The sequence below is a fragment of the Cynocephalus volans genome, chromosome 6 (assembly GCF_027409185.1).
Source record: "Cynocephalus volans isolate mCynVol1 chromosome 6, mCynVol1.pri, whole genome shotgun sequence".
NCBI lineage: Eukaryota > Metazoa > Chordata > Mammalia > Dermoptera > Cynocephalidae > Cynocephalus > Cynocephalus volans.
In genome coordinates, this window is record NC_084465.1 from 69,607,531 (window position 1) to 69,625,102 (window position 17,572).

General features: G+C 37.1%; 1 protein-coding gene across 1 annotated transcript in view; it reads right to left on the minus strand.

The window, feature by feature from the left end:
- The window catches only part of SLC25A13 (solute carrier family 25 member 13), a 192,309-nt gene that overhangs the window by 146,395 nt on the left and 28,342 nt on the right, over window positions 1-17,572 (minus strand). Inside the window, exon 3 of the mRNA XM_063099805.1 lies at window positions 5,863-6,005. Coding sequence (XP_062955875.1) covers window positions 5,863-6,005 — 143 coding nt within the window. The remainder of the gene's footprint in view (window positions 1-5,862; window positions 6,006-17,572) is intronic.

Below are 17,572 nucleotides of genomic sequence, written 5' to 3' on the forward strand. Positions count from 1 at the left end.
GTTTTGGGACAATATTGATGAAACTGGAGGACATTAAGTGAAATAATCCAGGCACAGAAAGACAAACAGCACATGATCTCACCTACATATGGAATTTAAAAAAGTCAAACTCATAGAAGCAGAGAGTAGAATGATGGTTACCAGGAACTGGCACCCAGGGCAGGGGGTGGTGGGGTGAGGGGTGTATTTGGGTGATGTTGGTCAAAGAATGCAAAATTTTAGTTAACAGGAGGAATAAATTTCAAGAAATCTATTGTATAACATGATGACTATAGTAAAAAACAACATATAGTTATACACTAGAAAATTGTTAAGAGAAAATTATAAGTATTCTTACCACAAAAAAACAAGTGAGATAATGGATAAATTAATTAGCTTGATTTAGCCATTTCACAATCTATATATATTTCAAAACATTGTGTTGTACACAATAAATATACTATATGTAATTTTTATTTGTCAATTAAAAATAAGTAAAACAAATTACCACAAACTGGGTGGCTTAACACAACAAAAATTTATTCTATCACAGTTCTGGGACCAGAAGTTCTAAATCAAGTTGCCAACAAGGCCACAGACTCTCTTGGAAGGTTCTAAGGGAAAATCCTTCCTTGTCTCTTCCAGTTTCTGGTGGAGCCAGGCAATCCTTGGCTTGTGGTCACATCACTCTGATCTCTGCCTCTGTGGTCACACTGTCTCCTCCTCTTCCCTGTTTATGTCAAATCTCCTTTTGCCTCTATATTATAAAGAGGAATTTAGGGCCCAGGGTAACCAGATAATCCAAGGTAATCTCTTCATCTCAGAATTCTTAGTTACATCTGCAGAGACCCTTTTTCCAAATAAGGTAACATGTACAAATTCAAAGAATTAGGACTTAATATCAACAGGTGGCCATTATTCAGCCTACTACAGTGAGTAACCTAGAATTTGACCCCAGCTTCCACTCCTAGGCTTTCATTAGAAAATGGAGTAAACAAATTGATATGAACAAGACCAGACACTAGATGAGGACTAGATTGGACTGGAGAGAATAAAATACACAGAAGCTGGTTCTTCCCCTCAAGGAACTACAGGTAATGGGCCAGAAACTACCTAAAAATGAGTATTTCAATTCACTGTGACACCTGAATCAACATGGCTGACATTATTTTTAAAAACTGAAGTTGTCAATCTACAAGTAGTTTTTCAAATTGTAATCAGGTTATGTAATAAAATCCCTCTGTCCAGTCAAGCTAGGTGATTACATCCCAAAAGAGCCTGGCCAGACGAAGGGAGCCAAGCCAGAACTTCCTGTTGTTGTGCATGTTTGTTCCAGGGCTGACATGTGGCTTCTGTCATGTTATTCTTTCAAGAAACAGTAGTTGATTTGGGAAGATGACTTGTGACCTTGACAAATGCTATGGGTCCAAAGAAAGCGAAAGGAAGAGGAAATGAAGGCATTCACAGTCTGCATTAGGAACAGGTGTATGTATATACCTATCTGTGAAGTAAGCACTGAGGAGCTGTGTGTTAGGGAAAATGGCGCATGCACAGCTTTGGGGGCCTCAGGTCTGGGGCAGGGCTAGGCTCAAACGCTGGCCCCATGGTATGTTAGTAGCTCACTGACACAATTTGAATATGTGTGCCCCCACCAAAACTCATGTTGGAATCTGATTTCTAATGTGGGAGTGTTGGGAAGCAGAACCTTTAAGAGGTGAGGCCTAATGGGAAGTGTTTGGGTCATGGACCAGAGCCCTCATGAATAGACTAATACCCTTCCTGGAGAGTGCATTAGTTCGAGCAGGTCATTAAAGAGAGCCTGGCACCTCCCCTTCCATCTCTTGCTTCCTCTGTTAACACGTGATTTCTTTGCAAACATAGGCAGGGAGACTATAAACAGAGACTGCCATGAGTAGAAGCAGCCTGAAGCCTGCACCAAATGCAGCTGTCCCAGAATCATGAGCCAAATAATCTTTTCTGGGTAAATTGTCTGGTCTCAGGTATTCTGTCATAGCAACACAAAAATGGACTAATAAACTCAGTAAGCTTAAATACCTTGTGTGAGTTCATCAACTTGTGCAGTCACTTTGGAAAGCATTACCGTAACACATATGGTGGGGCACCCCATATTTCTGCTTTTAGACCCAGGAATCCCTCTCCTACATTCTTTCTAAGGAGGTAATTAAGCAGAAGGGGAAAATGTTATATGCATGAAGATGCTCGGTCCAATATTACATATAGCAGAAAACTGGAGCCTGAAATAATTCTATAAGAGCATGAATTCATAAAGTATGGCACATCAATTTGAGAGAAAATGAAGCTATTTAAACATTTAATATGAACAACATATGGAGAGATGAAATATATTCTAAACGATTGTAAAAGTATTGCAATTCAAATGAATTCAAGTTATGAAAAAATATCTATGTGGTTAACAAATCATGGAAGATACTCAAATTCTAAATATTTGTGTCAAGGTGAGAAAACTATGGGTGGTTGTTTTCCCTTTTAAAATTGAGATGTTTATTGTTTCTGCAACTAAAAAAAAGTTAGCTATAGGGCAAAGGATCAAGGCCATCTAATATTTTTCCTGTCACAGTAAAACACTGAGATTTAAGATAATGCAAAATCTAAAAGAAATGTCAGGCTAAAGAGGACTGAAAGATTATGAGAAGGGGAAGCCCAGAAAATGTGAAAGGCCCAGAAGTTTGGAGCCAAATAGCCCTGGGCACCTTTTTGCTGCAAATTGCTTGAATACCAAGGACCTCCGTTATTTCCTCTGCAAAACCAGGAAAACAAAGCCAACCTTTCAAATTTGTTACATGCTTTTGAAAAAACATATATTTTATGTTATATATTTAAAATGTATGTTACATTGTTCACATCTAATAAATTTAAAGGCTATATTTTTTGAAATTATATGTTTTTTTAAAAAGGAGAGGCATGTGTATTAATCAGACAGGGGACAGAAGGCAAAATACATCAGCAGATATTCCAATTACATAAAAGTAATGCCCATAAATATATTAATGTATATAGAAATGAAAATTTTCATTGAAGAGAGAAAGAGATACAAAAGTTTAAAAACAAAGAAATATCCTGTAATGTTAAATTTAAACAGGAAACATCATTGCATACTTTCAAATTTTTTTAAAGTATATTACCAAGCTCTTCACTGAAAAATCAAAGAAACACAGTAACACCCTTATAACAATAAGCCAGTGACTAACTCTTTGCTTCTGAGTACCACCTCCAACTAAAAGGAGTGAGGGCTTTCCAGGTGAAAGGCAGGAACACTCCAAGGTGAGCCTGGAACATCTTATTTGCCAAGAGCAAACAACAGTCAACGGTACCAGACTGGGACAATCTGAGCATCTAAGAGAATAACGGTGCTGGATTATAACACATTAAATTAAAAATTAATAAAACCACAAATTTATATTGATATAAAAGATTAAGAAAGAAGGGAAAGGGGTGAAGAGAAGGAAGCTTTCCTTTACCAAAGAATACTGAACAATAAATATAGGAGAAATGATAGAAAAATCACCACTTTTCAAATACTAATATAATAACTGAGTCAGGAAAGGATCATCACAGATGCTACAACCATAGGGTGAATGGTTGCTGGGGAACAGGATATCCATGTGAACTCAAAGTATTACCCTACAGATTATCTACTAATCACAAAATGAAAAAAAAAAAGGATGGACTCTCCACAATGGAAATATCTGGTGGAAACACCTTCACTAAGTGATCAAAGCTAGCATCATCAGTGCTGGGGTAACACAATAGGTCGTACAGGATATCTACTAACCTGCATCCAAAAGTTTACTCTGAATTTAATCGTGAGGAAACCACCAGACACGTCCAGAATGCAGGACCTTCAACAAAATTACTAGCCTGGATTTTAAAAGTCAATTATCACAAAAAACTATAAAATTCGAGGGCCCGTTCTGCATTAAAAGAGACATGACAAACTAAATGCAGTACAAGAACCCTGACTGGATACTGGACCAAAAAACAAAGAAAAAAGGAAGAAACAGAAAAAGTAATGAGCTATTTGAAGTGGTGGTGGGTGGTAAGATCTAGTATATTTGAATATGGACTGGATATTAGATGATATTTGACATGATTATTAATCCTCCTAAGTATGATAATGGTATGGTGTTTACATAGGAGAATGTTCCTAGTGTTGGAAAATAAATGCTGAAATATTGTGATGTCTGCAAATTACACTTAAAAGATCCAACCAAAAGGTAAAATTATGTGTGTGTATGAAGAGAGCACTAAGATGGTAAAAATGTTAACAATTAGTCAATCTAGGTAAGGGTATAGATTGTGTGTTCACTGTATTCTTTCAACTCTTCTGTAGTTCAAGTTTTTTTAAAACTATCAAGTTAGAAAAAAATTGATCCCAAACACTGAGTCAGATAATTCATGCTGCATGTGAGCTTAGTCACACTTCCTTTGAACCATGAGGTGTTATAGAGGGCATAGAAACAACCAAATTTTCCACAGAAAAATATTGGCTAGAATAAATCTATGTTCTGCGTAGGTTTTGCTTCAATGGACTAGTGTGAAATACACCCCAGCTTCTTCCTTCACCATCCTAGAGAGCTCCTGTGAGGAAATAAAGGCCTGCTCATACATTTTCCTACCAAGCATAGAATCCCACCTTGGGATGGAGGTAGAAAACAGAAGTAACAGGGTTAAAAAGAAAAAAAAGGAAAAAAAAAAAAATGTTGCCACTTGAACAAAGAGAGAAGGTATAATCCAGCAATCCTCCAGGGTACTGCAGCAGCATATCTGCTAATTCCCTTCATGCTCTCTCCCAGTCTTAAAGGCCTTCATTTTACAGGAAGTTATTTCCATGAAAAAATGGTATAAAAGGTGCATAAGTAAAAAAAAAAAAAAAAAAAAAAAAAAAAAAAGGAAGTGCTTGTAAAAGTGAGAACATCCGAAATACATCAAGAGATTTTTACATTAGTTGTATCTTAAACCACTGCATGTTGGAACATCAGACATATGACAATTCTAACAAATGGAAGAAGCACAGAGCTAGAGAACTCTAGCCCACAACGGAAAGTAACTGCAATCTGTCAAAAGGGGAGCTGGCGCGCAGCTAGGACAGAAGGCCAGGTCCACTACAGTTTACGTAGAGAAGACTAGTTCTCGTAGACTATACTTTATTAACGGGCATTGGTTCTTAAATTAGTAAGAGTTTGGAACCCAAAATTCTGTGCTTAATGGTGAAAGCCAACTATAAGCTTATACAGCTTAAGAAAAACTCATTTTTAAAATGTAAGCAGGGAAGACTGCTAGGAAAACAAAACAAAACAAAACAAAAGGCATTTTGCAAAGTGTCCTATTTAATATGGAACAAGCTCTTTCCTCCAACTTTTGCAGACACCTTTCTTAGATATTTGGAATCACCATATTATTCTGTCTGCTAGATCCGTACCATTTAATCATATGATATTTTAAAGATGATTTGAGCAAAGGGAAAGATTATAGAAAAGTTACATTCATAGAGCTATGTTTTACATTTACTCACAATTTTACAGCTGCCTTGAAAAATACGAACATACATGCCAACACTCTGATATATCTTCATATCACCTCATCGATTATAATAGTTCTGTGAAACTATAAAGAGTTCTTTAAACTAGTCAAAAAATATAGAGAGAATCCCCAACTGTGAAATGACCATTGAAGGAAATGCTAAGAAAATTATTTCTAAAATAATATATTAATAGTAAGAGATAGAAGAAGTGCTCTTAAGAGATGGGGAGGCATTATATTTAATGACTTCTGGATCAAGAAAGCAAAAGAAAGCTGTTTTGAACAAAAAAAATTGAAGAAGATAATTTAAAATAAACATACCCATCTTTAGTCTGATCCACCACACCACTTAAAAGTTCCACAGTCTTTGGATTAGGCTGGCTTTCTCCAAAAATGTTCAAATATCGAGTGACAAAGTCATTCGGAGACATGAAAAATTCACCATTTTTTTCAATGCTTGCATACTGGTAAAAAAAAAAAAAAGAGAGAGAATGAAATGATAGTTTACATATTTGATTCTCAAAAGTATATAATCATGAGGTCAATATCTAAAGAAGCTTAAAATATTCAGAGGATAAAATATCAGATATGATAATGTGCTCTTTACAATGACAGTTACCTCCTATCATTCAAAGAAAAAAGAAAAACACATTAAGATTGTTGAGTTTTATGTTTATACCAGTGGTTCTCAACTGAGGGCAATTTCTCCCCATAAAGGACATCTGGCAATGTCTGACGACAATTTTGATTGCCATAACTTGAGAGAAGGGTACTTGTGAGCAAAGGCCAGGGATGCTGCTAAACACTCTACAATGCACAGGACGGCCCCTAACACAGAGAGTCAGCCAGCACAAAATGTGAACAGCTCAGCTTGAGAAAACCTGGTTTACAGAAATTTGGAAAGACAGACTATGTCCTGTTCTTTAGCACAGACATACAGCTTTTTTAAAATGTAGAATTAATTATGAAGTCATGGAGAAAAACAATCTAGTTCTTTTGCCCCTATTCCTGCTTGAAGAGTATTGATGATACAAGAAAGGATGATAAATAAGCTAAGCTGAAAAGCAAACTATTAACTGTGTGGCTTCTTGGGGGATTTTATGGAAGCAGGTATTAAATGTTACTATATTTAGTGTACTCTTCATTCTAGAGCATTATCATACAGAAATAGTCAACAAGAATCAGGTGTCAAGCAATGATTCTTCACAGTGTTCTCCCAGGTCTTGCCTTTAGTGGTATGCATTACAGCCAGGATGAGAGAATTTGCTATTCCCTGATCTATGGGGTCCCAAAGGCTGAAATGCTGAGAAACATGGGCATCATGTGGGATCCTTATGGAGCAGGAGGGGACCTCTTGATCCTGGGGATAAAACAGTGATTTGGAGGCTGGGGAGGGGAGGACAGTGGGGCTACAAGAACAGGCCTAGTTGGGTGACAAGAACCACACTGGCATCGTAGTGATGGGGGTGCACAGGGAAGTGAAGTGTGAGGACAGTGTCTCCCCTCCTTCTGTAACTCAAGAGTTAAGCCTGATTAAAATTGTTTTAAAAAATCATTTGTTATTTCTACACATTAATTCAAATGCAGACTAAGCCCTTGCTTAGAGATCCAGTAACAGGCTTTGGAGTCCCTCAGGCCTGAGCCATACCTCTTACCATCTGAATGGCCTTGGGTAAATAACTAAAGCTCCTAGGCCTCTGGTTCCTCATCTGTAAAATGCGTATAACAACATTACCTGCTTCATAAGACTGATGCTAGAAATAAGTGAGATTATCATGTAATAAGCACAATGCCTTACACACAATAAGCATTTTATAAATGTTCTACAGTAATGTCTTTTTTTTGGTCTCAGTCTCATGCAAATGTTTGTTATCATTATAAACTAACAAAAACATTTTGAGGTCCATTTAAAGGGAGTCAGATTCCTGACTTTGGTTATCCCCTAATCTTTTTTTTCTTTTTTCAAGTCATTGTACTTGGTAGTTTTATTGCTACAGCAAAATGAGGCCATTAATTTATAACATTTTTCACTTCTGATTTTAAATGATCATCTCATTCTGCTCATATATTTCAAGTTTAAATGCAAGCATAAAATGTTTATCAAAAAATCTAGAGAGCACTTGAATTCTTTTTTTACTGTAAAAAAGAGAATCCTCTGTTACACAAGGCTATTCTCTCTTTGCATCTTCAGACTTAAATTCTGTAAAGAGATAACAGCTTTATAATAAGACACAAACTTAGTGATCACACACCCAAATAAAACATTGAAATACAATTAGGAAACTAGTACAGTCATCCATCGGTATCTGCAGGGGATTGGCTCCAGGACCCCATAGGATGCTCAAGTTCCTTATATAAAATGGTGTAGGATTTACATGTAACCTACACACATTCTCCCATATACTTTATTTTTTTATTCACAAAAGGAAGTACTATTTTATTAAATATTTTCACATTGTCTGACTGTTCCTTAGGTTGCTCCCTGTATCAGGCAGAATAGGCTAGATCATTCTGTGGTTACAAGTAACCTCTCAATAGCAGTTACTTAAGATAAGGTTTTATTCTTACTCGCACTACCCCTCCATTATGAGTGGATTATAATGCTGTCCCATATCATCTTCATTCCATTACACAGCTGAAGAAGTACCACCCATCTGGGACATAAACAGTTTTTATGGCAGAGGAAAACACATATGGCAAACTATATGATGGCCCCTGTAACTTCTGCCTTGAAAATGACACATTTCCCACCTTGCATTGGCCAAAGTTGGTCACATGGCCATGTATTACTTCAAGATGCCAAGGATATAAATCTTTCCACATACAGAGGAACCACAATAAAAATACCAAAATATTTAGTGAATATGAATACAACCTACTGTACTCTTATATACAGCATCTTTTTAAAAATTATTTTTAATTAACATGTATTGATTGTACATATTTATGGGGTATAGAATTATATTTCAATACTTATATACAATGTGTGATGATCAAATTGAGGTAATTAGTGTATTCATAATCTCAAATATTTATCACTTCTTTGTGATGAGAGCATTTGGGCTCCTCTCTTCCAGCCATTTGAGAACATACAATAAATGACGGCTAATAACAGATACCTAGCACTACTGTAGACCACTAGAAAGTTTTCCTATCTAGTGGTGATTTTGTTTCCATTAACCAACCTCTACCTGTCCTCCTCCCCACTCCTCTTCCCAGCCTCTTAACCACAATTCTACTCTCTACTTCTATAGAACTTTTTTTTTTAGCTCCCAAGTAAGAACATACAGTATTTATTTTTCTATGCCTGACTTATTTCACATAATATAATGTCTTCTAGGCTCATCCACGTTGTTGCAAATGATAGGATTTCATTCTTTTTTATGGCTGAATAGTATTCCATTTTATATATATATATATACACCACATTTTCTTTATCCATTCATCTGTTGACAGACACCTAGGTTGATTCCATATCTTGGCTATTATGGATAATGCTGCAATAAACATAAGAATGCATTAAAAAAACCAAAAAACATGGGAGTACAGATATCTCTTCATTATGCTCATTTCCTTTCCCTTGGATAAATGCTCTGCAGTGGGATTGCTGGATCACATGGTAGTTCTATTTTTAGCTTTCCGAGGAACCTCCATACTGTTTTCCATAACGGCTATACTAATTTACATTCCCTCCAACAGTGTATAAGAGTTCCCTTTTTTCCACATTCTCACCAGCATTTGTTACTTTTTGTCTTTTTAATAATAGCCATTTCTAAAGCACAGGCAACAAAAGCAAAAATAGACAAATAGGATTACATCAAACTTAAAAGCTTCTGCAGAGGAAAGGAAACAATCAACAGGGCAAAGAGGAAACTGACAGAATGGGGAAAAAATATTTGCAAACTATTCATCTGACGAGGAATTAATATCCAGAATATAGGAGGAACTTAAACAACTCAACAGCAAAAGAACCCACAAATAATCCAATTTAAAAATGGGCAAATGACCTGAAAAGACATTTCTCAAAAGAAGACATACAAATGGCCAACAGGTATATGAAAAAATGCTCGACATCACTAATCAGGGAAATGTAAATCAAAACCACAATGAGATATCATCTCACCCCAATGGCTATTTAGAATGGCTATTATCAAAAATTATTGTTTTTTAAATCAGCATTTTTTAGCACAGTATAAGAGAAAGCCTCAAAGATGGCCCAATAATCGTACTATTCTTCAGTTAGCATTTAATATGGCTTTTTGGATGTGTAGAAGAGTGAATTATATTTTAATTTTCCTCACTGATGGAAAACATACTCAAACATAAAGGAAATGTCACTACTAATTATAGCAATTTTATGATTTAGTTATATCTATGTTTGCTTATGACAGTGAATAATTAATTTTATTTTAAAACACAATTTAATTTTTCTCCTACCAGTAGACATTTAGATTATTTCCAGTTTTTTGGTATTTTTCAATAAAGCTAAGGTAGCCAGCTTTGTATATAACATTTGTCCAAATTCCCGACAATTTTCTAAAGCTAGACTCCCGGACGAGAAATTGTTAAGTCAAAGGAGAGGAACTTTAAGGCTCTTGGTACTTATTATCACACTACTCTCCAGAAAAGATTGTACCAATTTACACTCCCACCAACAGTGTCCAAACATGCCCTTTTCCCCACTTTGTCTATCATATTTGTTGCAAATATTTTTCCAGTTTGATAGTTTTATATAATTGAGTCTACAGATTTTTTTCTCCTTGGCAATTTCTTCCATTACTTTTCTAAGCTTAGAAACTAGTCTTTCCTCATCTCAAGACAAAATACTCACCCACAGTTCCTCTTAGCTTTTTATATACAGGTTTATCTTTTACCCTTAAATTTTTGTACACCAGTTCTTTATTTTTGTTTGTGGTCTGAGGTAAGGATCCTCCAACCTTCGTTTTTCCCACTAAATCTCTGGGTTGTCCCAGGACCTCAAATCAAATCATTCTCCCTTCCCTCGTGTTTAGGAAGCCATGTTTATCACATACTAAATTATCACCTGGTCTCAAGGGAAAGGTGTGCCAAGTAGGCTCCATTTCCAGCACCAGTTCTGATGAGTGGCAATGGCTTCCCAGGGCCACTGTGTCTTCTTTCTGCAGCTGCCCTCAAACTTTGTGAGAGAATGCCCAAATGGACTGACACTTCTTGTCATCACTGCACTAGGCAATGTTTCAGGAGCATCCTTTTCAATTGACCTGCCTACGCTTGCAAGACTGCACACATCTTGATTGCTTCAACCAGAGGGAAAGCTCTGGCAGGACAAGACATTTTTCTTGTCTTTTCCACTGCTGTGTCCTCAAATTCCTAGACGGATGCCTGGCAGATATACCAAAACATGTTCAATAAATATTTTTCAAATGAATGAAAGATTTTAAAAATGTTGTATTACTTTACTCTTGGAAGTTTTCTGGGCCATGATCACTCTTTCATTTCCCCCCGAATGACCTTTAGAATCATTGTCAAGTTGCTGCCCCTAAAAAAAATTCCAGTGAAAATGCAAAATAAAACTGCAATAAAGTACCACGACTAACCCACAAGATAATGAAAAAGAATAACAAGTGTTGCCAAAAATGTGGAGCAAATGCTACTCTCACAAACTAGTGGTATGAGAAAAAACCGGTAAACCATATTATAACAATAGCTACTATAACTGGACATACAACCACAGAACCAGCAATTTCAATCATAAGTATATCTCCAACAGAAATTTGTGTGTATGTGTGTGTGCACATATATACATACACACACGTAGATAAATATATGCTTGGTCTTCAGTATTCACAGATTCTGCATCCTTGGATTCAACCAACCACAGACGGAAAATATTCGGGAGAAAAAAACAGACCTAGGAGACAGAGGTAGTGCAAGATAGAGGACTAGTGGTCCCCAGGGTGCATTTTTCCCACAGAAAAGGACCAGAAAAACTAACAGACAGCTAAATATTGATGGGAGCATCTGTGGGAGAGTACAGGAGTGCAACAGGAGACTGGTGAGATCTCTATGGTGCAGAAAGCCCAGGATGGTAGCATGGAGAGGAGAGAGGCACACAGCCTCAGTTGTCATGTCTCTGACACTGGGATTGATGGAGGAGGCATTTTCCTTTGCAGCAAAAATGTGGGCAGAGGACCAACACCAACCCCATTTTCACCACAGAGGGCTGCAGATGGTTTTGCAGGACAAGCCCAGAGCCAAGTGTGGGGAGCTGCCTAGAATACACACACTGCATTGCTCTAGAACAAGAGCGCAAATAGTACACTCCCACCCCCCACGCTTGTAACCCAAGCCAATGCAACACAGCACCATCTTGAAACCATAGCCTTTGCTAGGAGCATGCCCTGCCCTGAAGCCAGTAGCCACATTGCTTCTCCAGCCATAAGCCTTTGCCCTCTTTCCAGAGCACTCACAATGTCCTGAGCCCTGCAGCTTGAAGCCTGGACTTACAGTACCTGTTATTCTAGTCACACCACCCAAGAAGCAGCGGGACAGACCCTCCCGTGACAGGCCTGCCTATCAGCCCCATCCATCACCCACGAATATACTGGAAGGGCCCCCTTACTGTAGCCCCACCTAGTGACTTACTCATTTCCTGAGAAGTGGCTCAGCAGCTCTGCCCTTGGCAGACCAGATCCTGAACTGCACTCAACTAGCTGAGCCAAAGCATACCCAAACCCCTGGCAAAGAGAAAGAGCTCAGCTGTGACAGCCCTAGAAGACCCGCCCCTGAGTCTTTTAGCCATCACATGCATATGCATCTGAGTGAGAAACAGCTGGGATGACATACCACTGGCAGGCCCACCAGTGGTCAGAGAAGCAGCACAGTGTCCCTGCCATTGGCAAACCAGTCCCGGAGACCCTGACATACCATATGCCCACACCCCCAGCCTGAGAATCAGTCCAGCAACCATATCCTCATTGATCCAGCTCCCAAGACAACTGACACACAGGTGCATGTGCATACTCCCGGCCTGTGAACCAACCTAGTGAACCTGCTCCCAGAAAAGCTCTGCCACCACTGCCACAAACCTCCAAAGCATAGGTCCCTGAGTCACTTGCAGACATAGTGAAAGTGGATTACAGCTGAAGAAACTAGAGAGTCTACACTACTACACTCATCTTGAACAAAGCCATTGCACACCCAATCAACACCTTAGGATGCACTGGCAGGTGAAAGTCTTTCTTCACACAAGTCACTCTATAAAACTCAAAGAGGTGACTGTTCCACCAAATGCAGATATTAATGCAGGGAAGTTAAGAACTCTGAAAAAGCAAGGTAACATGACAGCACCAAAACCCATAAAATAATGCTCCAGTTAAGTCCAAAGAATCGGAAACTGCCAACTTGCCAGAAAAAGAATTCAAATTAATTATCTTAAGGAAACTCATCGAGATACAAGAGAATACAGACAAACCAACAAAATCAGAAAAACAATTCATGACCTGAATAAGAAATTCAACAAACAGATAAATATCATTAAGAAAAAATTAAACAGAAATCTTGGAATTGAAGAATTCATTGAATGAAATAAAAAATACATTTGAGAGTGTCAACAACAGACTAGATAAAGCAGAAAAAAGAATTTCTGATCTTGAAGGTAGCAATTTTGAAATAACACGGGAAGAAAAAAAAAGAAGAAAAAAGAATGAACAAAGCTTACAAGATCTATGTGATATTATTAAGCAAACAAATATTTAAATCATGGGCATTCCAGAAGAAGAAAACAAGAAAGATATTGAAAACCTATTGAATGAAATTATAGCTGAAAAAAGTCCCTAGTCTTGGAAAAGATATGAACACCCAAATCCAGTAAGTTGAAAGGTACCCAAATAGATTCAACCCAAATAGGTCATCTCCAAGTCACATTGTAGTCAAACTATCCAAAGTTAAAGACAAAGAGAGAATTATAAAAAGAGAAAGAAAAAAACTTCAAGTCATTTATAAGGGAATCCCCATTAGACCAACTGCAGACTTCTCAGCAGAAACCCTACAGGCCAGGAGAGAATGGGATGATATGTTCAAAGTACTGAAAGAAAAAAACTGCCAGCCGAGAATATTATATGCAGCAAAGCTATCCTTCAAAAATAAAGGAGAAATAAAGTCTTTCTCAGACAAGCAAAAATTGAGGGAATTCATCACCACCAGTATGGCCTTACAAGAAATGCTTAGGGGAGCCCTACACCTACATGAGACAGCCACAATCATGAAAACACTTGAAAATGTAAAACTTACTGGTAGAGCAGATACACAAATTAGAAAGAGAAAGGATCCAAATCTTATCAATACAGAAAACCACCAAACCACAAGGATAAACAGTAAGAGAGGAAGAAAGGACAAAGGATACACAAAACAATCAGAAAACAACCAACAAAATGACAGGAGTAAGACCTCACATATCAATAATAACCTTGACTATAAATGGATTAAATGTCCTAATTAAAAGACATAGACCGGCTGAATGGATAAAGAAACGTAACCCATCCATATGCTGCCTACAAGAAACACACCTTACCTACAAAGACACACATAGACTGAAAGTGAAAGGATGGAAAAAGATATTCCATGCAAATGGAAAACAAAAGTGAGCAGAAGTACCTATATTTATATCAGATAAAACAGATTTTAAATCAAAATCTTAAAAAAAAAAAAAAGTTGATCTCATAGAAATAGCGAGTAGAATAGAGAAAAGACTGGTGGGGGACGAGGAATGGGGGGTGGGGAAAGGGTGGTCAGTAGACACAAAATTGTAGAGAGACAGGAAGAATAGTATCGAGTGTTGTAAAGCAATATGGGGAGTCAACAACTGAGTACTGTGTATCTTTCAATAGCTAGTAGAGATGATGCTGAATGTTCACTACACAAAGGTGACGAATGTTTGAAGTGATGGATATGCTAAGCACACTGATATGATCAGAGCACAGTATAAATGTACCCAAATGTCACACTGTACTCCATAAATATATATAATTATCATGGTCAACTAAGAAAAATAAATTTAAAAGAAAAAAATACAATAAAAATACAAAATTTAAAAATACATTATAACAACTATTTACACAGCATTTACATTGCATTAGTTATTATATGTAATGTAGAGAGTTTTTAAAGCATACAAGAGGATGTGCTTAAGTTATATATATATATATATACAAATTCTGCATTATATCAGAGATTTGAGCTTCCACAGGTTTTGGTAAAAAAATGGGGTCCTGCAACCAATTCTTGTGGACACCGAGGAACAGAAAGCTGTATACACATACATGCACATTCACATACACCTGTATATTCATCAAAAAATATGATGAAATGTCCACAGCAGCATTATTTGAAAATAACTCAAACATCAACCAATAGCAGTATACATAAATGGATTGTAATATATTCATACAATGGAATACAACACAGCAACAAAGATAAACCAACTTGAACTATACAGGACAACACAGATGAATCTTACAAATACAGCAAGAGTAAAAGAAACCAGGAATAAGAATGCATACAGTATGCGGGCTGGCCATTAGCTCAGTTGGTTAGAGCATGGTGTTGATAACATCAAGGTCCAGAGTTTAGATCCCTGTACAGGCCAGCTGCCAAAAAAAGAGAGAAAAAGAAAAAGAGTGCATACAGTATGATTCCATTTATATAAAGTGGCAAAACTAACATACAGTCAGAGAAGTCAGATAACCAATTACCCTTGGGAGGGTGGGTACTGACTGGAAGGGACATCAGAGGGCTTCTGGGGTGCTGGTTATGTGGGTGTGCTCACTTTGTGAACATGCATGGATTGGTACATTTCTGATTTGTGAACTTGATTAATACTTCAATAGATTACATTAAGAAATCATTAAAGTATTTTATCAGCCTCATTTTTTCTTTTGTGGTGATAAAAAAATCATCTCAAATATAAGACCGTGTTAATACAGATACAGAAAACACAGTTTTCTTCAGTTTGCAAAACCCCCACCAAGACTGCGGTCTGCTTTGTGTTTTAAGTAAACATGTCAAAGGCTGTTCCTTCGATGGACAGAAGTGAACCATAATAAGAATATGTACTATATATTGTCAAAGGTAGCTCTGCTGTCCTTGCAGCCATGGACAGAGGGTCCAGGTCCCTGTAGGGGAAGTGGACTACAACTTACAGGTACCACATCTTTAGAATGTCATTTAATCATTCTTTGGGAATAGGTTTTACAAGTTTTGTCCCGAAGCCTCCCTCCCTTACTCCCTTTGGGAGTTTTAATATGATTAAACATATACTTCCAAAATTGGAAGGCTTTTAGGATTCTTTGCACAACATTGTATAACACTAATTGTCACTTCTGAGAAACAGCACTACATCCAGTGAATAGTAGCAAAGAGACTCAGAAAAGGAAACTGTTACTATAGTGTATGCTGGATGAGGGCAGGGTCCTATGTGGTCTGTTCACTACTAGTGGTTTAATAAAGGTTACAAGATGTGAACGAGCCAGGTCAGAATAATCATCTTTGCCATGAATCATTCACATCCTGGGGGTGAAGGGCAAATTCCCCTTGACTGTGTTCCAACCACTAAGAAGCCCTGTGCCCACCAGGTCACTGCATCTGACCATCCTTGCTTCCTTGTTATAGGGATGGAATACAATACAATTTAGAATTTGAACATAGATTGGGTATTTTATGTTATTAGGAAATTACCATTAATTTCATTAGGTATACAATGGTACTATGAACATGTAGGAAATTGTTCTTATTATTTGAATCTAAATGCTAAAGCGCTTAGGGTGAATTATGTTGATACCTACCCTACATTGAAATAAATCAGCAAAAGAAATATATATACACAGACATGCATACACACACAACACACACACACACACACACACACACACACACACACACACACACACACACACACACACGGAGTCTTCAAAAAGTTCATGGAAACATTTGTATTATCTTTAATTCAAATTTTCCACAAACTTTCTGAAGTATCCTTGTGTATATGTGCATATATATAAACTAATATGACAAACACCAATTTAAACTGGGTGGTGGTCATGTGGGTTTTACTGTAATATTTTATTTTCTGTGTGTTTGAATACTGTCACAATAAAAAGTTTAAAACATAATTAAATGGTCAATAAATATCTTGCTATTTATCAAAGAAATGCAAATTTAAAATAAGACACAATTTTTCAACTAATGAGTTGGCAGAAGGGCTTTTTGTGGCTTTTTAAATAATAATCTGAGTTGATGACATAATGTGAGAAATGTAGGAGTGTACTTCCATACTCCCAGCCACCCAAAATGTACACTTGTACAGCCTCCACGAAAAGCAGTCTACTAGGAGGAATCAAATGCTTTAAAGTGTTGTAAACTAACCCTTTAACCCGATGGTGCCACTTCTATGAATTTATCCTGAGAAAATAACGCAAGTTACATGCAAAACTGTAGGTACAAGGGTATTCATTATATTGTTGTCTCCTCTGCTTTGCTATCATAACTAAACATCTGATAATAGAGAGTGGTTAGATAAATTATTGTAAAACAGCCATTCATAGGACTATCATGAAACATTAAAAATATCACGGAAATAAATAAAAATATAAATTTTAAAAAGAAAAAATATTGTAGAAACTCATTCAATCATAGGAAAAGGAATTTGTAACATATTTGGTGAGGTAAAAAATGGATACAAAACAATATTTTTTTCTCCTGTAAAGACAGAAGTTTACCTGCCACTTGACACAAGAACAGTCTACATACTATAACTCGAATATCATAGCCAGTCACGTTTTACACCAAGTCCTGCCCTCCTACTAATCTAGTAACATGGCCCAAGACCCTATGCTCCAGGCCACCTCAAGTTATTAACTATTCCCACCATACACCTGGCACTCTTACAGCTCTTCTGCATTTTGCACATGCTGTTTTCTTTGCCTGAAATGATCTTCCTCTGCCCACAAACCCTCCTCTACCTTCTCCATCTAGTAAATACCTACTCATCTTCAAG